The sequence below is a fragment of the Gorilla gorilla genome, chromosome 13, assembly GCF_029281585.2.
Source record: "Gorilla gorilla gorilla isolate KB3781 chromosome 13, NHGRI_mGorGor1-v2.1_pri, whole genome shotgun sequence".
NCBI lineage: Eukaryota > Metazoa > Chordata > Mammalia > Primates > Hominidae > Gorilla > Gorilla gorilla.
The window spans coordinates 90,762,029-90,783,004 of record NC_073237.2 but is presented as its reverse complement, the minus strand read 5'-3'; the positions used below and the strand labels follow the sequence as shown (position 1 = coordinate 90,783,004).

The window sequence follows — 20,976 nt, the reverse complement described above, 5'->3', positions numbered from 1 at the left end:
GCTGCCGTCCGGTTGGAAGGGAACCTCAGGTTCTTGCCTACTGGCCAGAGCCCTTCACAGAATGTCCCCCACCCCCGCCAAGCCCGGCTGCCCACTGCCCCTCCCCCTCTGCAGAATGTCTGGGGTCCTGTGTTCCAAACCTGTTTATATGCAAATTTTCCCTGCTCCACTTGGACTCAGGAGGATCTGCTGAGTCAGGTCACTCTCTGGGTCCTGCCCTTGACTTTTTTCATTGCGGAAGCTGCCAGACAGTGGTGGTCAGTGCCCAGCCTGAGGGGATGGCTTCAAATGGAGGTGAGCCTGTAGGGATGGGGCATTATCCGAGTCTGCCTTGCCTCAACTCCTTGGGAATTCAAATTTGAACTGTCCCTGGGGACAGCTTATAGGGCTGATGTTGAGGGAGGGAGCACTGGATGTCCCCAAGGACATCACACCTGGGGATGGCCATGGCACCCTGAGTCTGTGGTTAGGGAGGAGGGCTCCTTAGAGGTGGACCAAGATGCCTGGGGGAATACACCGTGTAGTGGAAAGGATGGAGAGGATGGGTTGATCCTTTCTAGAGGGGGACAGGTCACGTCATTGTGTTTATAGGGAGTGGTGGGATCGTGTTGTGCTGGTGGCCCAGGGAGAATGACGGGCAAGCCTGAGCCCTGTGCCGTGTCTTCAGGCACCTGGAAGGTGCCCTTCCATAGTGTTTAGAGGAATTTGGACTGGAGTTTTCTAGTTCTTAGAGAGGAGTGGGGAGAAGTGGTCTCAGCCAGAAAACTGTTGGGTGGGTTGGCTGTGACAGAGCATGTAGTGACAGCCTCTGGGTGGGCAAGGCTGGGGGCCACTGTAACTGCCACAGCCCAGAGCCTCTCAGCTTCCTCCCCAGAGATGGCTTCTCCGTCAGTTCAGGTAGCTGTTGGCTTTGATTTAACAGGGGTGGGGGCAGAATGGGGAAGTTCAGGCAACACAGGGCCTGGGTTTCCTGAGTTGTTCTGAATTGTTTGCCCTTTGGTGGAAGCTCAGGTCTTCAGACCCACTTCCTCTCATCAGCTAGCTCATGGCCCATCCTCTGTACTTTGTGTTACTGTGGAGGTGAAGAATTTGCTCCTGTTCCATTTATACTACCTCATGAACGGGCGACAGGTGTGGATTCTTGCTGGTTCTCAGTGGAAGGGTCTGAAAAGGCTGGTTTCCTTTTCAGTAGAGGAAGGAGAGTAGCGCACAAATAGGAAGACAGTCCTATTATTATTATTATTCAAATTAGGATGTGTGTCCTGACTGATGAGGTGCATGTGCTGTATCCCTTATTCCCCTTGACTAGAGACTGCATGAGGTCCTAGTGAACAGGGATGAGTTCCAGACAACTTTGCCTCACCTGGCCTGTGGCCCAAGAACCCCTGGTTCTTCGTTGGTCCCTATGTTCAGTTACTGGGAGCTCAAAGGAGAAGGACCAGAGATGGGCTCCCTGTCCCACTATTTAGTGTAACACGACTAGCAGCTGTGAAAATCCCTGGCCGGGCGCGGTGGCTCACGCCTGTAATCCCAGCACTTTGGGAGACCAAGGCATGTGGATCACGAGGTCAGGAGTTCAAGACCAGCCTGACCAATATGGTGAAACCCCGTCTCTACTAAAAATACAAAAATTAGCTGGGCATGGTGGCGGGCGCCTGTAATCCCAGCTACTCAGGAGGCTGAGGCAGGAGAAGTGCTTGAACCTGGGAGGCAGAGGTTGCAGTGAGCTGAGATCGCACCACTGCGCTCCAGCCTGGGTGACAGAGCGAGACTCCGTCTCAAAAAAAAAAAAAGAAAGAAAAGAAAATCCCTAGACACCTCCCCTGATAGCCCTGCTGCTCACCATTTGCTGGCTGTGTTCTAGCCATGTGCAGTTGTTGCTGGCTACACAATGACAATATCTCAGGGGACTCCACCACTGCTTCTCAGATCTGCTCCCTGGGAACTGAGCTTCCTGAGTGGCAGCTGGGACCACTGAGCACTGAGGAATGGGTGGCCTGAATCTGACCCCTATTTAACACTTGTGTGGGTGGTGCCAGGACAATCACTTGCATGCTGGGCGTGATGTGTTATGGGTTATCTTCAGGGTTCCTAGGGCGCTGGCTTGGGTGAGTTTCCATCCAGTGGTTTTCTTTTCTTTTTTTTTTTTTTTGAGACGGAGTCTCGCTCTGTCACCCGGGCTGGAATGAAGTGGCACGATCTCGGCTCACTGCAGCCTCTGTCTCCTCGGTTCAAGCAATTCTCATGTCTCAGCCTCCTGAGTAGCTGGGATTACAGGCACGCACCATCAGCTAATTTTTGTATTTTAGTAGAGATGGGGTTTCACCACGTTGGCCAGACTGGTCTTCAACTCCTGACCTCAGGTGATCCACCCGCCTGGGCCTCCCAAAGTGCTGGGATGACAGGCATGAACCAGCACGCCCAGCCTATCCAGTGGTTTTCTTTTGTTGTGTTGAGCTAGGAAAGAAAGGGGTTTACAAGAGCTTCAGGGAAAGGAAGACTGAAGAGGAGATGGGGCCATAATATTCGGAAACTTCTGGTTTCCTGTCGGCCTTCTGAATGCTGAGCACTGCCCTGGGGTAGGCCCCTCACCTGCTGCTGAGCACACTGAGAGCCACCAAGCCACCGAGAGACTCATCCCTGACCCATGGCTTGGGAGATGCCTGTGAAGCTGGTGCAGTCTGCCAGGGACACCCGAGGGAGACCCTCAGAGACAGCAAAGGCTTGGCTGTTTCTTCTTGGCAGACAAGGGTCAGGGAGTCTTGGTGACTGGCGCCAGGCTCTCTAGTGGAGTGACTCTGCTGTGAAGGAACAGAGCATCTGATGCACACTCAGGGACACTTGCAAGCTGCAGAGTTTCCCTGTCACATGCCCTCAGCTGTTGGGACTCCCCTGATTCCCCAGTGACTAGTGTGGACCTGGAGACCCCAGCTCATTCACCTCTTTCCTTTGTCTCCACAGCATACCCAGTGCTGGGACCCGGCATGACCGTGAACCCTGGCACCTCCCTGTCTGTATTCACGGCTCTGCCCTTTGCCACACCCGCTCCCGGCCCAGCACACAGACCGCCCCTCGTGACTGCAGTGGTTCCTCCAGCCGGCCCTCTGGTGCTCTCTGCCTTCCCCAGCACCCCTCTAGTGGCAGGACAGGATGGCCGCGGCCCGAGTGGGGCCGGGGCTTCCAACGTCTTTGTCCAGATGAGGACAGAAGTGGGGCCTGTGAAGCCCCCTCAGGCACAGACCTTGATCCTAACTCAGGCCCCCCTCGTCTGGCAGGCTCCAGGCACCCTCTGTGGAGGTGTCATGTGTCCACCTCCCCTATTCCTGGCAGCTGCTCCTGGGGTGCCCGTTACCTCTGCCCAGGTGGTTGGGGGCACCCAGGCCTGTGAGGGAGGCTGGTCCCATGGCCTTCCTCTTCCACCACCACCACCGGCTGCCCAGGTGGCCCCCATCGTGTCCCCAGGGAACGCTGGGCCATGGCCACAAGGGGCTCATGGAGAGGGCAGCCTGGCTCCCTCCCAGGCCAAGGCCCCGCCAGCCGACTCCTGTAAACCCAAGAGTGTCTATGAGAACTTCCGACTCTGGCAGCACTACAAGCCCCTGGCCCGGAGGCACCTTCCCCAGAGTCCTGACACTGAAGCGCTTTCCTGCTTCCTCATGTGAGTGTCCTCGGGGTGCCAGAGCTTGTCCTGCAGCTCACTCATAAAGAGGCTGCTGGATGGACAGGAGGTCACACTGTTCAGGGGAGCTTGCAGGGCGGTTGTGAGGGTGATGGGTTGTGCTATGGGAAGGTACGTTTTCAGCAACATTAATCTGGCTGCGGCTCAGGACAGACTGTCAGGGGCCTCATGTCAACTGCCTGTCACTGTCCCGTGAGTCCAGCCAATCCTTAATTTTTTTTTTTTTTTGAGATGGACTTTCACTCTTGTTGCCCAGGCTGGAGTGCAATGGTGCGATCTCAGCTCATCACAACCTCCGCCTCCCGGGTTCAAGTGATTCTGCTGCCTCAGCTTCCTGAGTAGTTGGGATTACAGGCATGTGCCACCATGCCTGGCTAATTTTGTATTCGTAGAGATGGGGTTTCTCCATGTTGGTCAGGCTGGTCTTGAACTCCCGACCTCAGGTGATCTGCCCGCCTTAGCCTCTCAAAGTGCTGAGATTACAGGCATGAGCCATCATGCCCCGCCCCAATACTTACATTCTTTTCTTTTCTTTTTTTTTTTTTTTTGAGATGGAGTCTCACTCTGTCGCCCAGGCTGGAGTGCAGTGGCACGATCTTGGCTCACTGCAAGCTCTACCTCCCAGGTTCACGTCATTCTCCTGCCTCAGGCTCCCAAGTAGCTGGGACTACAGGTGCCCGCCACCATGCCCGGCTAATTTTTTTGTATTTTTAGTAGAGACGGGGTTTCACCATGTTAGCCAGGATGCTCTCAATCTCCTGCCCTGGTGATTCGCCTGCCTCGGCCTCCCAAAGTGCTGGGATTGCAGGCATGAGCCACCGTGCCTGTCTTTCACTTTCAATAATTTTCACAACAATGTTTACAGAAGACCCAGGTCAGAGAGCGTTCTTGGTGTGACATGAGCCACGGTTAGGGTTTAGGTCTTTTTTGTTTGTTTGTTTGAGATGGAGTCTCGCACTGTCACCCAGGCTGGAGTGCAATGGTGCGATCTTGGCTCACCGCAACCTCTGCCTCCTGGGTTCAAGCGATTCTTCTGCCTCAGCCTCCCAAGTACCTGGGATTACAGGCGCCCGCCACCATGCCTAATTTTTTGTATTTTTTAGTAGAGACGGGGTTTCGCTATGTTGAGCAGGCTGGTCTTGAACTCCTGACCTTGTGATCCACCGGACTCAGCCTCCCAAAGTGCTGGGATTGCAGGCATCAGCCACCGCACCCACCCTGGGTTTAGGTCTTTGAGTGTACACCCCAGTGCCTTCCCTCGAACTGAGTGTCAATGGCCAGGGGCACATCACATGGGGCTGGGGGGAGGAGCTGCAGGGCCCAGCAGGAACCTGGCACACACCCACACTGTTCTGCCGCGGTCCAGTTAGCACAGCGGTGGTGGAGCCTGCACAGGGGGATGGTCTTGGGACCCGCACTAGGGTCGATGCTGGGCAGGTATTTGCATCTTCACCGTCAATCCCCCCTAGAAAAAAGGACAATGGTGCTTCATTCAGAGGATGGCAAAGAGATGACTTGAGCTCACATATGACATACGTAGCACAGTGCCTGGCACATACTATGACACATTACATGACAGCAATTATGATTACTGTCCCCATTACTACCATTATCAGGACTAGGCCATCTAGGAGAGTGCTCCCCAAAGCCACGGGCTCCAGTGATAGCTCTGAGTACACCACGAGCCCAGCAGCCCAGAGCCGTGGACTGTGGTGTCTGTGAGGCAGCAACATCAGCATCTGGGAGAGTTTGTGGTTTCATTCCCAGTCCCTGCCTCTCTCCACCCCGCGGCACCTCTGTGACCCTGTGTTTCCCGCTGATGAGCAAACAGGAGCTTGAGCATATCCACCGTGCAACACACTGGCCGTTCCCCTAGGGGAGTCCCCTGCCTGGGATGTAGGTGAAGGCGGCCCCATCTTCCTCCCCAACAGTCTCGCTGCCCCCACACCCTGGAACTGGTTGCATCCCCCCTTGGAGCGGAGTCCCGGTGCACTGGGGACCCTGATTCTTGGAGTGTAGCCGCCCCGGGCTCACAGGCCTTTGCCTTGGCTCCTGTGGGAATGTGGGAAGCTGTGCCTGGCTGCTTGCAGTGGCTTGGACACCGCTCTGCTTTGGTTCTGGACGTGTGCTCCTGCTCCTCAAGCTCCAGGACCCTGAGGCTGTGTCCCCAGGGGCTGCCTTGCTCCAGAGTCCCCAGGAAGCTGGTTAAATGCTCAGTCCTGTGGCCCAGCAACCTGCACTTTAACCCTCGCTCCCAGGTCATTCTGTGTGCATGGTGTCTCAGTCAGCTCAGGCTCCGCCGTAACAAATCCCATAGACTGGGTGCTTTATCAAGACACATTCATGTCTCCCAGTTCCAGAGGCCAGAAGTCCCAGATCAAGGTGACAGCAGATTGGGTGTCTGGTCAGGGCCCTCTTCCTGGCTGGAGAGAGCTGCCTCTGGCTGTGTGCTCTTGTGGCTGAGAGCAAGAGCCCTGGTGTCTCCTCCTGCCCTTATCAGAGCTCGGATTCCATGACTGGGACCCACGCTCATGACCTGCTCTAACCCTGATTGCCTCCAAATACTGACACACTGGCACTGAGGGCTTCAGCACAGGAATGTTGGGGACACACATGTTCCACCCATAGCACTGAGTTCACTTGTCAACATCATAACACCGAGGACTTGAGGGGCAGTCGGAGAGGCCACTCAGTGGCTTCTGTTGATGTTGGATCTTGGGGGTGTGTCCTGGAGGCTGAGGAGCCCACATGGGGGAGAACAGGACAGGGACAGATGGCAGGACAGATGTGGGGAGGACAGGAGCCAGGTGTTGGGACCAGGTGGGCTCGGGATGGAGGGTGGGCTTACAGACTGGGACTGACTGCACTGGTTTACAGCCCAGTTCTCCGATCCCTGGCCCGGCGGAAGCCCACCATGACGCTGGAGGAGGGACTGTGGCAGGCCATGCGGGAATGGCAGCACACGAGCAACTTTGACCGGATGATCTTCTACCAGATGGCGGAAAAGTGAGTCTGGGGTCCTGGGGGCAGGGCCCGTGTGGCGGGGTGAGAGTGAATGACAGAGGCCCGGTGGCTGTGGTGGCTTCTCAGCGTGGAACATGAGGAAGGTGTGGACAAACACAGGACGCCCTGGGCCCCTGGCTCCCTCAGGAAGCTGCTCCTGCCACCTAGAGTGCTCCGGGGTCTCTGTCCCGCCCTCTTGGGAAGCACCCCCTGCCTGGCCTGGGGCCAACCGCTGCCTTGACACTGGGGGTCATGGCGGGAGCAGCCAGCATCGCAGCCCAAAGGGGGTCTCCTCCAGCTATGGGGAGGGGGAGAAGGGGAGCTAGTGACTAAAGACAGAGTGGGGGGCAGGCTCCTCACAGCAGTGGCCGGAAGTCGGTTTTCTCCCATCCCAGCCTGGCCAGGGAGTTGGGTCAGGGGAGACCTGTACCTGGGACACCATGAGACCCCTCTCTGGCCTGACTGCCTTTGCTCCTGGGCAGAACCGTCCGTGAAGACAGACAGACAGCAGCCTCAGGGGAAACGGGCCATGTCCTCTGGGCTCAGCTTTTGCTTCCTCCGGACCAGGGGTCTCCCGGGCCTTGTGTCCCTGGGTTATCCTTCAGGGGCCCACAGTCCCAGCCTCAGGACTCCTGCATCTGGGCATCATCCCTGACGCCTTCTGCCATCAACCCCACCCCCGGCCAGCTGATACCTGGAGGAGGGGTTCCCGGGACCCTCCTGGACCTCGTGGCCCTGACTTGAGTCAGGAAGCCCCATTGATGCCATGGGCTCTGCAGGGGCCGGGTGAGGGAGGGTGAGCCCAGAACTCTGGGAGCAGCTCCCTCCTGGGACTGGGGGATGGGTCCCAGTGAGGGCCTGGACAGCCCGCCGGAGGCACTCCCTCCCATCCCTGCCCTCGGCTGCTGCCTGGTCCTGGGGGGAGGGGGCCTGGACCCTCTCAGCACAGCCTGGGCCTCCTTCACCCCCAGGTTCCTGGAGTTTGAGGCTGAGGAGGAGATGCAGATTCAGAAATCGCAGTGGATGAAGGGGCCCCAGAGCCTGCCTCCTCCAGCCCCGCCGAGGCTTGAACCTCAAGGACCCCCTGCCCCTGAGGTGGTCAAGCAGCCAGGTACAGCTTCCCACATTCCCACAGGAGCCATGGCAAAGGCCAAAGGGGCCAAGGGAGGCCACTGTCCCCACACCCCATGCTTCCCTTCAAGAGGGGGATTTGCTCCCTCCAACAGGACAGCTTCCGGGAGTGTATGTTGGGTATTGACCAGGTCAATACCTACTTCATGGGTGGCCCGTGATCACGAAGCAGGGTATTGACCGGGTCAAGTTTCCTACTTACTCTCTCCCCTTGCCTGTCCAAAACTCCACATATGCTCTGCCTAGGAAGCAGGGATGAGCGGGGAGAGTACACGGCATATCGGTGGCTCCAAACTTCCTCCCAAGCAATGCTGTCTCAGATGTGCCCCTCCTGCGGCGTCTCCTCCGGGGCGCTGTGGTTCAGGTGGTCCTGACCCAGCTGGGACCCACTTCACATCCCCAAGCCCTGCCCTCCCCTGTGTGGTGCAGGCAGGAGGAGCGGCCCTCACCACACCCATCCTCCTCCCTCTCTGCCTTAGTGTACCTTCCCAGCAAGGATGGCCCCAAGGCCCCGACTGTCTGCCTGCCACCACCCAGGCCCCAGAGGCCAGTGGAGACCAAGGCCCACCTGCCACCACCCAGGCCCCAGAGGCCAGCGGAGACCAAGGCCCACCTGCCACCACCCAGGCCCCAGAGGCCAGCAGAGACCAAGGTCCCTGAGGAGATCCCCCCTGAAGTGGTGCAGGAGTATGTGGACATCATGGAGGAGCTGCTGGGGTCTCACCTTGGGAACACAGGGGAGCCTGAGGGACAATGGGAAAAGGGCAAAGTGGAGCAGCCGCAGGAAGAGGACGGGATGACCTCAGACCCGGGCCTCCTGAGCTACATTGACAAGCTGTGTTCCCAGGAAGACTTTGTCACCAAGGTGGGCTTGCCTGGAGTGCTGTAGTCTGTAGGATTCCACGGGGTGGCACTTTCAGGTCCTTGGAATTAAGCTCTGTTCCTTAGCTACTCAGTAGTATGTGTATTTCCATGGATTTGAGTGTCTGTGTATGTGACTGTGTGTGTCTGTGTGTTGCTGTGTGTTTGTGTCTGTGATTTGTTACTGTGTCTTTGTGTGTCTGTGTGGGTGTGAGTGTGGAGTGTGTATGTTACCTGTGTCTGTCTTTTCCTGTGTTGTACATGGGTCTGTGTGTCTGTGTGTGGTTTGTGTGTCTCTGTCTGTATGTGTGTATGCTATGAGGTCTGTGGTCTGTGCGTGTAGCTGGTGGTCGCCATGATATGAAACAGCCCCAGGAGGGTGGGAATGGGGCCCTCCCCATTTTCTGCATCTCCTCCGGGTGTCCTTGGCTCCAGGTTACTCCCTCCCCAGGAAGTTCACACCTTCTTCCTTCTGTTTCCAGGTGGAGGCCGTCATTCACCCCCGGTTCCTGGAAGAATTGCTTTCCCCAGATCCACAGATGGATTTCTTGGCCCTAAGCCAGGAGCTGGAGCAGGAGGAAGGACTCACCCTTGCCCAGGTAGAGCAGCGGAGGGAGGGGAACCCAGGTACTCCAGGGGCAGGAGGGACCCGGCACACAAGGCCCACCCGATTGTCTAAGCCCACCCTGCTGGGGATGCTCAGCTTCTTGGGGAGCCACTCCGGGGTGGGAAGATGCAGGTTCAGAGGGAGTAGGATGGAGAGGAGCCAGGGAGGGGAGTCAGGATGCAAGCTGCAGTGAGGCCCAATGGGATGCCCGGCAGAGCCACACCCTCTCTCTTTGACACGAAGCCCAGCTGCCTCAGGCTTCCCTGCCTCCCACCCAAGTGCCCTGGTCTCCACCATTCTGGGCCCTGCTCACACCTGGGGCAGCGCCAGTAAGTGCCCCCTTTCCTTCCGCAGCTAGTGGAGAAGCGCCTCCTGTCCTTGAAGGAGAAACGGTGCGGGAGGGCAGCCCCTCGACATGGCACGGCCCGGTTGGACTCCAGTCCTTCTAAGTTTGCAGCTGGCCAAGAAGCAGCAAGAGAGGTCCCTGACCCCCAACAAAGGGTCAGCGTGGAAACCTCCCCACCCCAGACGGCTGCCCAGGACCCTCAGGGACAGGACAGAGTGCGCACTGGCATGGCCAGGTCCGAAGACCCTGCTGTGCTTTTGGGATGTCAGGATTCCCCCAGGCTGAAGGCTGTCCGGCCAACCTCTCCTCCCCAGGACCACAGACCCACCTGCCCCGGCCTGGGGACCAAGGATGCCTTGGGTCTCCCTGGAGAGTCTCCTGTCAAGGAGTCACATGGGCTGGCTAAGGGGTCAAGTGAGGAGACGGAACTCCCTGGCATGGTCTATGTCATGGGTTCCCACCACAGGCTGAGGCCCTGGAGGCTGTCCCAGAGCCCTGTACCTTCCTCGGGCCTTCTCAGCCCAGGAGGGCGAGGACCCCAGGGAGCTCTTCAGTCTCCATGTGCTCAGAAAAGAGGCCTCAGCCCAGCACCCTCTGCTGCCAGCAAGTCCAAGAAGCGACCTCTCTTTGGAAGCCCATCCCCTGCTGAAAAGACACTGCACCCAGGGCCTGGGCTCAGGATCTCTGGGGAGCAATCCCTGGCTTGGGGGCTGGGTGGCCCCTCACAGTCTCAAAAGAGAAAGGGTGACCCCTTGGCCTCCAGGAGGAAGAAGAAGCGGCATTGTAGCCAGTAGGGGCCGCCATGGGGCAGACTCTCTGATGCCAGTCCCCAAAGGTGGGGCTCTGAACTCTCGGACCCTCATGGCACCCGGTGCCCCAAAGCAAAGGCTGCTTCTCCTCCAGTGCTGATCTTGCTGGGCCTTAGCTTTGGAGGGTAGGGGAAGGAGGGGAGGGAAGAGAGGGGAGGGAGAAGGTGGCTGAACGGGGAGGGCGAGAAGGGAGGGCCTGGGGGGTGGGAAGCAGTGCCTTGGGGGCCTTGTGTGTAAATGTGAATAAATGTAGTTGTTTTGGAAAATGCTCTCAGGGCTGCTGCCTCTGCCCTTGGCGTGCTGCTTTGTGGAGGGTGTCTGTGAGGCCTCAGGGCTGAGGAACTGGGAGAGGCCAGGCACTGGGAACCCACAGGGGCTGGCCCCACTCTTTCCTCCTGTTATAGGGGGCCCCTTCAGATGCTCCGGGGGCTGACAGATGCTGAGGAAGCCCTGATCCCTCCCACCACCCACTCACAAGGCCCCGCCTGCTTTAGGGAGGCTTCTCGGGGCCTCCCATCATTATCAGTATCCCTGGAAAATCCTGGGATGGAGAGAGCTGGCTGGCTTTTGTTCTGCTCGGTGGGAGCTGAGGAGAAGGCAGCTGCCTGCAACATGGACATGGGGAGAGGCGGCCGCTCCTGCTTAACCCTCATCAGGAAGAGCATGGGCACTGGGCTGAGGGGAGACGTTGAGGTGACCGTCCACATGGGTGTGTTTGGGATATGACGAGGGGCGCAGAGCAGGGGAAGTCCCTCTGCCTGTTTCTGGGCAGGAGAGAGTCTTGTCCAACTGGCTGAAGCAGATGCTCCTTGCTGTGGCCACATGGAATGGCCTCAGGGGCCCTCAGGGTCTTGCATGGAGCCCCCCCCCCACAGCTATGATTCCCTTCCCATATGATGACTGAACTCGTGTGGAATTGATGTAGCACAGATTTACATTGGCATCTAAAACAGTTCCCTCCCAACACACCATCACCAACGGGAACAAGCATGACCAGCCTGCCAGGCGCAAGGTGGGTGTGTCTGCTGGTCCCAGGGCCAGGGGAAGCTGGGGCCCAGGCCGAGAGGGGCCGAGGGTCAGTCGCCCTTCTGCCAGGCACAGACCCCAAGGGCAGAGCAGGGGCTGCCTGGGATGTGGCACTGGCTGTCTGGGAAGTGCCCTGAGAGTCGGGGGCCAGGTGTTCACTGAAGGGAGACTTCTGGAGTCTATGAGTGAGATGAGGACTGCATCAGGAGAGGGACTGAGGCTGGGGAGGATACTCTGCTTTTTCCCAGGTTGTCCTGTCCTCCCCATCTCTGCTGAACTCCCCTCACCCCATGTGGCCGACCTCTGCCCCCCTTACCCCTAACCCACCTCTCAGAATCTCAGATCCCAGCATGGACAGGACCCAGCACCTGCCCTGGTTCCCTCCTGGCCAACACCTTCTTCTCCACAGTCTGAGTTCTGATTCCTCCCCAGGGCCCTTGTTGGCTCAGGACCGCTGTGACTGCCAGAGCACTGGTCCCAGCACTGCCTGCATGCAGAGCTGTGGTCATGGTGCTGGGAGTTGGCCCAGCAGCAGAAGCTGATGGGGCAAAGCTCTCTGGTATATGGCGGCCTGGTCCCTCTGCCAAGTGACAAAGGGAGCCATGTTTGGGTTCTCTCTGGCCCCATCTGCCCACAGAACACAGTAGTCAGCCAGACAGATGCCTCTCTGCCCCATCCCTTCTGCTCCATGTGGGCAGTGTCGGAGGCCTGCCACCCGCTTTCGCCTTTGGGAAGGAGAGTTTATCTTGGCAGGGCTTCCCCAGCTGAGGGCACAACAGGCCCTTGGGGAAAATGTGGGGAGTGAAGAGTCACTGGTGGGTGATGTGGGCAGCTCCCGTGACTCCTCTACATTCAGGGCCATCCTCAGGAGACAAGGTAACACCTCCCCTTTGCAGGGTTTAGGAATGTTAAGTGAGCCGTGTTTGAAGGGAATGTGGTCTGTACTCTGGCATGTGTGGGTGCTCAGCCAACTTCCTCACCTAAGGGTGAAAGTGATACCTTGGTTTAGTGACACCTCGGGGCTTCTGCTGGTTTACCCCACTAGCTGTTTTCTGCCCCACTGTCCCTGTCCTTGTTTTGGCTGAGCCATTTCCAAGAGGCAGAACCTATGCTTCCTTCACCTCTGTGTCCCGCCTGAGCCCTACAATCTGCCCCTAAATGGGCACAGTGGGGCTGACTGGGGGGCTCTGATGGACTTAACATGTGTCCCCCCCCTCCCCCCCCCAGTTCCTGTGTTGAAGCCCTAACTCCTAACGTGATGGTATTTGGAGATGGGGCCTTTGGGAGTTATTCAGGGTTAGAAGAGAACATGAGGGTGGGGCCCTAATGATAGGATTAGGGCCATGGTAAGAAGCAGAGATCCCAGCGCTCTCTCTCTCTCCCTGACATGAGGACACAGTGAGAAGGCAGCCGTCTGCAAGCCAGGAAGAGAGCCCTCACCAGAACCTCACCTTGCTGTGACCCTAACGTCGGACTTCCAGCCTCCAGACTGACAAATACATTTTGTTTCTTAATACGCACCGCCTCCCCCACCCACCAAGTCTAGGACACTTTGTCCTAGCAGCCCTATGTGACTAGGACAAGGTCCATCATCTCAGGAACTTCCTTCCTGACTGGTATCTGGAAACTGTATCAGAGCCATGGGAAAGAATGAAGAAAGGCTCGGCTCTTTACGACTGTCAGCACACCTCCACCCCAAGTGCAGTGTATCACACGTGAACCAGGACTGCTGTGGGACACAGTGCAAGGGAATCTGTAAACACCCATGACATCGTCATATCCACACTTGGGGAAGCCAAGCAGCTTGCTCACAGCAGGTGCTGGGGGTATGCTGAGGCTCTCGGTGGGTTTGGCCTCCCTGCTCACGCAGCCAGGTCACTCTCTGGGAGCCAGTGCAGTTGGGGCGGCCCCGGGCAGGTTTGCCTCCAGAAACCACTCCCTTCACCACTGGACGACAGATCCCTGAAGAAGCCATGGCCTCCTGAGAAACTCCATCTGACAATGTGAGCAAGGCCGGCCCCCGTTAGTAAACATGCAGTGCTTTCTGACAGCTACCAGGATGGACTTGCTCCAGGTGGCTGCCCTTTTGTAGCTGCACTTTGATTCTAACTTCAGCATCCCATGATGTCCTTCAGATCTTGGTGCCCTGGGAAATGTTAGTGAGAGTCACCTGGTTTGGGGGATCTGGGCCAGGCTGCCCCCTCCTGGCCAATCGGCTGATACCCAGCCAGGGCTGCCAGAGTCATTGTCACTGAGTCCCTGACCATTACTGGGTGCAGACTCTCAACAGTGGCCCCCACCCTGGCACATCCCCTGTGAGGGAGCTGATACACTGGGTTTTACTGAATTCTGAGTTATGATGTCATTGAGCATGCTTTGTCTGCACACTTGTGCCCTTTGAGCTCATTTTAGGCAAATGTATCCGGACTAAGGTTGTATTTACCGATGGTTCATTTTCCGTCCTCATCTCAGTCCTCGGAAGGATGAATTCCATCTCTCATGCCATGGTCCTTCCTCAGAATTTCCTTTGTCTTAGTTCATTCCAAAGATCATGTTGTAGGGACGTTTATCACGTATACGGTATTTGCATAAACTGTATGAGCGATTAAAAGATATTCTCTGACATTAAACACAAACAACACAGAAATCTCACGGGTGACGATAGGATCACAAGATTCCTAATCAATGCAAGTGGATGGTTAGTCAAGGTAAATCCCTTCATCCCCTTCCCTTCATTAGAATAGACAGAAACTGACTGTATACAGGCTTTACTCCTTTATAATGTGCCAAAATAAAACCCCAAAGCACAAATCGCACAAACCAAGTCATGCCACTGGGACCATCGTGTGTCATCTGAGCTAGCTGGGCCATGCCAACTCCTACTCCATCTTCTGCTTTTCCCTGCATTCCTCAGGAATGGGAGCTTCTGTGTGAGCATTCATAAGACATCCTGCATTCACGTCCACTGATGTGTTTTCTTTTTTAAAAAACTATGCACATTTTATTAGGAATGTTTCAACCACATAGAAAACATATAATAGAAACCAATATAGACACCACACAGACGTGGGCCATGTTAACATTCTACCGTTTGCTCATTTTTTAAATAAAACCTTTATGAAGACATTCACATAGCATGCTTTCACTCATTGAAATTGTACAATTTGGGTTTTTCATAGAATTTGCAACCATCACCACATTAAATATATTTATAGAATTTGCAACCATCACTGCATTAAGTCTACTTATAGAATTTGCAAGCATCATCACTATAAACTTTAGAACATTTTTATCACCTCAAAAAGAAAACCCCTAGGCTGGGTGCAGTGGCTCACGCCTGTAATCCCAACACTTTGGAAGGCCGAGGTGAGTGAATCACTTGAGGTGAAGAGTTCGAGACCAGCCTGGCCAACATGGTGAAACCCTGCCTCTACTAAAAATACAAAAATCAGCTGGGCATGGTGGCACACATGTGATCCCAGCTACATGAGAGGCTGAAGCAGGAGAATCGCTTGAACCGGAGAGGCGGAGGTTGCAGTGAGCCGAGATTGTGCCGCTGCACTCCAGCCTGGGTGACAGAGTGAGACTCCATCTCAAAAACTGAAGAAGAAAAAAAAACCCTTGTCCTTTAGCTATCACCCCCTGTCCCCCACCAATCTACACATCCTAGGCCTACATAATCACGAACTGACTTTCTATATAGCTTTACATGCTCTGGACTTGCATATGAATGGAATCATACAATATATGTCTTTCACACCTGTCTTATTTTACTTTAAATATTTCCAAGGTTCATCCATGTTTTTAGCATCTATCATTACATCAAACCTTTTTATTGCTGAATAATATTCCATTGGTGGATATCCTGAAACTTATTCATTCATCAGGTGATGAACATTTGGGTTGTCTTCACTTTTTGGCTACTGTGAATTATATATATATTATATCATATATAATATATATAATACATATAATATATTATATATAATATAATATATATCATATAAATTATATTTATATATTATATATAAATTATATTTATATATTATATATAAATTATATTTATATATTATATATAAATTATATTTATATATTATATATAAATATAATTTATATATAATATATAAATATAATTTATATATAATATATAAATTAAATTTATATATTATATATAAATTATATAATATATAATATATAAATTATATAATATATAATATATATAATATATATTATATATAATATAAAGAAAAATAAAAATATATTATATATAAAATAAAAAGAAAATATATATTTTATTTATATATACATATTTTTAAATCCTTTACAGGATATAATTTGCAGAAATAGTCTCCCATTCCATTGGTTGTCCTTTCTTTTTTTTTTTTTTTTGAGACAGAGTCTTGCTCTGTTGCCCAGGCTGGAGTGCAGTGGTGCGATCTCGGCTCACTGCAAGCCCCACCTCCCGGGTTCACGCCATTCTCCTGCCTCAGCCTCTCGAGTAGCTGGGACTACAGGCGCGTGCCACCACACCTGGCTAATTTTTTTTTTTTTTTTTAGTAGGGACAGGGTTTCACCATGTTAGCCAGGGTGGTCTTGATCTCCTGACCTCGTGATCCACCTGTCTCAGGCTCCCGAAGTGCTGGGATTACAGGCTTGAGCCACTGTGCCCAGCCTCTTTTTTTTTTGAGACAGAGTTTCGCTCCTTTGCCCAGGTTGGAGTGCAGTGGCGTGATCTCGGCTTACTGGAACCTCTGCCTTTGGTTTCAAGGATTCTCCTGCCTCAGCCTCCCCAGTAGCTGGGATTACAGGCATGTGCCACTACGTCTGGCTAATTTTTGTATTTTTAGTAGTGACAGAGTTTCACCGTGTTAGCCAGGATGGTCTCGATCTCCTGACCTTGTGATCCGCCGTCTTGGCCTCCCAAAGTGCTGGGATTACAGGCTGAGCCACCGCGACCGGCCTTCTTCATTCTTTACACGGTTATATTTGATTCCATCATGTGTTATTCAATCCATTTCCTATGCTTGAATGTCCAAGCAACTTCCAATATTTTGCAACTATAAATAATGCTGACAAGTAATCATGTGCACCTGTAATTCGTATCACTGGAGGTGACTCTTTTTTTTCCTCCTTGAGATGGAGTTTCGCTGTTGTTGCCCAGGCTGGAGTGCAATGGCGTGATCTCGGCTCACCGCAGCCTCCGCCTCCTGGGTTCAGGACCTCAGCATCCCGAGTAGCTGGGATTACAGGCATGCGACACCACGCCAGGCTAATTTTGTATTTTTAGTAGAGATGGGGGTTCTCCATGTTGGTCAGGCTGGTCTTGAACTGCCGACCTCGCGTTGGCCTCCCAAAGTGCTGGGATTACAGGCATGAGCCACAGCTCCCAGCCCAGTTTCCCTTTGTTGCCCAGGCTGGAATGTAGTGGCGTGATCTCAGCTCACTGCAACCTCTGCCTCCTAGGTTCAAGCAATTCTCGTACCTCAGCCTCCTGAGTAGCTGGGAACACAGGCAACCGCCACCACACCTGGCTCATTTTTTGTATTTTAGTAGAGACAGGGTTTCACTATGTTGCCCAAGCTGGTCTCGAACTCCTGAGCTCAGGCAATCCGCCCATCTGGGCCTGCCAAAGTGCTAGGATTACAGACGTGGGCCACTGCATGCGGCCTGGAGGTGACTCTTAAGGGATAAATTCTTATTTATCCCTGCGCTTGCTTGCTGTGTCAACAGGTATGTGTATATATAATTTAATTAAATACTGCCAACTTCCCTCTATAGGACTTAAAACATTTTGCATTCCCACCAACAATGTATGAAAATGCCTGTTTCTCCACAGTCTTATCCGTAGAGAGTACGGTTAAGCTTTTAAGTTTTTGACAATCTGATGGGTGAGAAATGGTATCTCAGTGTAGTTGTAATTTACTTTTCTCTTACCATGAGTGAAGTTGAACATCTTTTCATATGTTTATACATCTTTTGGTAAAGAGTCTGTGCATGACTTTTGCCCACTTTTCTATAGGATTTCTAATCTTTTCCCCTCAATTTTTAAAACGTTTACAAAGTAAGGATTAACCCTTTTTTTTTCTTTTTTTTTTTTGGAGACAGAGTTTCACTCTTGTTGCCCAGGCTGCAGTGCAATGGCGCGACCTGAGCTCACTGCAACCTCCGCCTCCCTGGTTCAAGCAATTCTCCTGCCTCCGACTCCCAAGTAGCTGGGATTACAGATGTGGACCACCACGCCTGGCTAATTTTCGTATTTTTTGTAGAGATAGGATTTCACCATGTTTGTCAGGCAAGTCTCAAATTCCTGACCTCAGGTGATCCGCCCTCCTCAGCCTCCCAAAGTGCTGAGATTACAGGCGTGAGCCACCATGCCCGGCCTCAGGATTAACCCTTTATCAGTGAAGTATGGTGATTTACGTGTTGATAAAGATTTTTTGTAGTCATTTGTCTTTTGATGTTATGGTACACTTTGTCCATGCAAACGTTTTTTGGTATTTGTAGACATTATTTATTAATCCTTTACTGGCTCTGGATTTAGAATTAGAAAGCCTCTCCCTATACCAGGTTAAAGATTATTTCATCCAAGTTTTCTTCCAGCATGTTTCCAGTATCTAGCATGTTTCTTCTAGCAATGTGAAAAAATAAAATTTTTTTCACATTGAAATCTCTGACCCATTATAAATTCTCATGTATGATGGGAGGAATGGAATTTTATTATTTTTGAAATGGCTAGTCAATGTCCCATTTATTAAAAGAATATTTGCCACAGTGATTTGATATTCCACCTTTTGATAGGCATTTTTTAATGCATTCTGCTCTTTTGTTACTTTGACCTATTCATGTGCCATTACTATGCTGTTTAAATTATAGAGGTTTTGTCAAGTTTTCAAATCTGGAAGGGCTAGTCCCTCTAAAGCACTTCCTGTGCAGCATTTTTGTTGCAATTCTTTAATTTTCCGTAAGGATTTTAGGATTAACTTATAGTCCATGTCAATGAAAAAACTCATTAGAATTTTTAATGAGATTGCAAAATTTTGTAAACTATAAGGTTAGTGAGACTGACATCTTCATTATATTGAGATGTTCTCACCAAGAAGAGAGGATGCCTTTCTATTTATTGAAGTCTATTTCTGGTTTCAGTGGTGCTTTATAGTTTTCTACTTGTTGGTTTCGAACATTCTTTATTAAACTTATTCCTAAACATTTTATCTTAATCCAATGTTACCAAAATAGGAGTCACTATTTTTTTTTTTTTTTTTTAAGATGGAGTTTCTCTCTTGTTGTCCAGGCTGGAGTGCAATGGTGCGATCTCGGCTCACAGCAACCTCCGCCTCCTGGGTTCAAGCGATTCTCCTGCCTCAGCCTCCCGAGTAGCTGGGATTACAGGCGCCCGCCACTGTGTAGTTTCAGTAGAGACAGGGTTTCTCCATGTTGGTCAGGCTGGTCTTGAACTCCTGACCTCAGGTGATCCACCTGCCTTGGCCTCCCAAAGTGCTGGGATTACAGGCGTGAGCCACCATGCCTGGCCTGGAGTCACTAATTTTATATTTCATTTTGTGCTGTTTTTAGGTATTAACAGCCAGGTCTATCATATTCCAGAGTTCAAACGGAGTAACCCGAAAGTTGTTTTGGTGGTATGTTTTTTCTTTTCAAAAGGCCTATAGCTGAATGTTGTGTAGTAGTGTTAAGCATAGTTTTGGGTTTTTTTTAACTTTTTTTTTTTTTTGAGACAGAGTTTCGCTCTGTTGCCCAGGCTGGAGTGCAGGGGTGTGATCTCTACTCACTGCAAGCTCCGCCTCCCGGGTTCACGCCATTCTCCTGCCTCAGCCTCTTGAGTAGCTGGGACTACAGGCGCCTGCCACCACGCCCAGCTAATTTTTTGTATTAGAGACGGGGTTTCACCGTGTTAGCCAGGATGGTCTCGATCTCCTGACCTCGTAATCCGCCTGCCTCAGCCTCCCAAAGTGCTGGGATTACAGGCATGAGCCACTGCGCCCGGCCAGGCATAGATTTCTTATTTCCATAAAACACTAATATTCGTTTCTGGTGTGGTTTTCTATTAACCCAATCAAATCATTCTTTCCCCCTTCTTTCATCACCATTTTTATCTAAAAGAGAGGTTTCAGATGTATCTAGCAGAGATATTATTTTTTAAAAAAGTTCCATATATATATATGTATACACACACACACACACACACACAAAACTTTTTTTTTTTTTTTTTTGAGATGGAGTCTTGCTCTTGTCGCCCAGGCTGGAATCGATGGTGCAATCTTGGCTCACTGCAACCTCCGCCTCCCGGATTCAAGTGATTCTCCTGCCTCAGCCTCCCGAGTAGCTGGGATTACAGGTGCCTGCTACCACGCCCTGGCTAACTTTTGTATTTTTAGTAGAGACGGGGTTTTGCCACGTTGGCCAGGCTGGTCACGAACTCCCCACCTCAAGGGATCCACTCACCTTGGCCTCCCAAAGTGCTGGGATTACAGGTGTGAGCCACTGCGCCCAGCCTGTTTTTTATTTATATATCATTTATCAGGTCCATTTTGGGTGAATGGCCATAGAAACTTCCATTACGGAAAAACACTTTCAAGTACAAGGTCAATATATATGCTGGAATGGTTATTACTTCTATTTATATTCTCAGTAGAAATTTTTAAACTGCTGGCATGAAATGACCCCATACCACACATATGCGTGTGCACGTGCACGCGCGTGCACACACACACACACACACACACACACACACGCTTCCCTTGTGACTTCAGCTCTGGCCATTGGATAACTCGCTGAGGCAAAATGGCTTCAGTGAAAATGTGTTGATAAGGGCTGTCCCCAGTGGTCTCAGGGCATCCCCACCAAAGCTAACCCAAAGACTGTCTCCAGCTGAGATGCTGCGGTCAGTGACCTCCATCTGTCATTCTTCTTTCATCTATCCTCCCAAGGCAAATTCTTCCAAACTAAAACCTCTTTTCATTCTGGTGAAAAACCCCTCTGAGCCAGCAGTGGCTCCAAGCACTGGGGAGACTGACCATGCAGTAAACATTCGGTGCTGAAGGAACAGGGCCAGGGCCATTCTTGGTGTAGGCATTTGTCAGGATCTGGGGCATTTGGGCTCTGGGGATCAGGGAACAGGAGGGACTATAGCTAAGGGGGCAGTGTCTTGGGCTGGATAGAAGGGTGGGTGGCTTCAGAGCCTTAGCTCCTGATTGGAGTTTTAAGGAAGGTTGTGGCTGAAGGGCTGGATCACTGGCACGTAGGCATAGCTAACATGACAGGGATGTGAATAAATGCCCTTCAATCTGGCATCAGGGAAGGTGAGCATGTGGCCAGTGGCTCTCATCACAGACAATGGAAGACTTAGGAAGAGGTGAGGTTGAAGACTGTAATATCCCCGTCCCATAGGACAGTAGCCTAGAATAAATACGCAGAGTAATTCCTCCATGTCTCCGAAGAGGCTGAATGCCTTGGGGTTCTCCTCAAAGTATCAGTGAATGAGGTACATAGCCAGGTA

General features: G+C 52.3%; 1 protein-coding gene across 3 annotated transcripts; it reads left to right on the top strand.

Moving 5' to 3' along the window:
- The first annotated feature begins 96 nt into the window (after window positions 1-96).
- Window positions 97-14,269, top strand: NUTM2F (NUT family member 2F). 3 transcript variants are annotated; one of them, XM_019033167.4, is made up of 8 exons: window positions 97-294; window positions 2,962-3,658; window positions 6,557-6,685; window positions 7,654-7,793; window positions 8,293-8,350; window positions 8,396-8,678; window positions 9,157-9,273; window positions 10,841-14,269. In XM_019033167.4, the coding sequence occupies exons 1-8, from the start codon at window positions 279-281 to the stop codon at window positions 10,877-10,879; spliced, it is 1,479 nt and encodes a 492-aa protein (XP_018888712.4). In that variant the 5' UTR covers window positions 97-278; the 3' UTR covers window positions 10,880-14,269. The 3 variants fall into 3 exon arrangements, with proteins under 3 accessions (XP_018888712.4, XP_063553142.1, XP_004048340.5); XM_063697072.1 differs by having other exon boundaries at window positions 175-294; window positions 8,293-8,678; window positions 10,841-10,879; XM_004048292.5 differs by lacking the exon at window positions 10,841-14,269 and adding an exon at window positions 9,636-10,698 and having other exon boundaries at window positions 175-294; window positions 8,293-8,678.
- The last annotated feature ends 6,707 nt before the right edge of the window (window positions 14,270-20,976 follow it).

Coding starts and splice junctions, on each gene's coding strand:
- NUTM2F (XM_004048292.5), top strand. Junction 3,659..6,556: donor GCGCTTTCCTGCTTCCTCAT/GTGAGTGTCCTC, acceptor ACTGGTTTACAG/CCCAGTTCTCCGATCCCTGG. Junction 6,686..7,653: donor TTCTACCAGATGGCGGAAAA/GTGAGTCTGGGG, acceptor CTTCACCCCCAG/GTTCCTGGAGTTTGAGGCTG.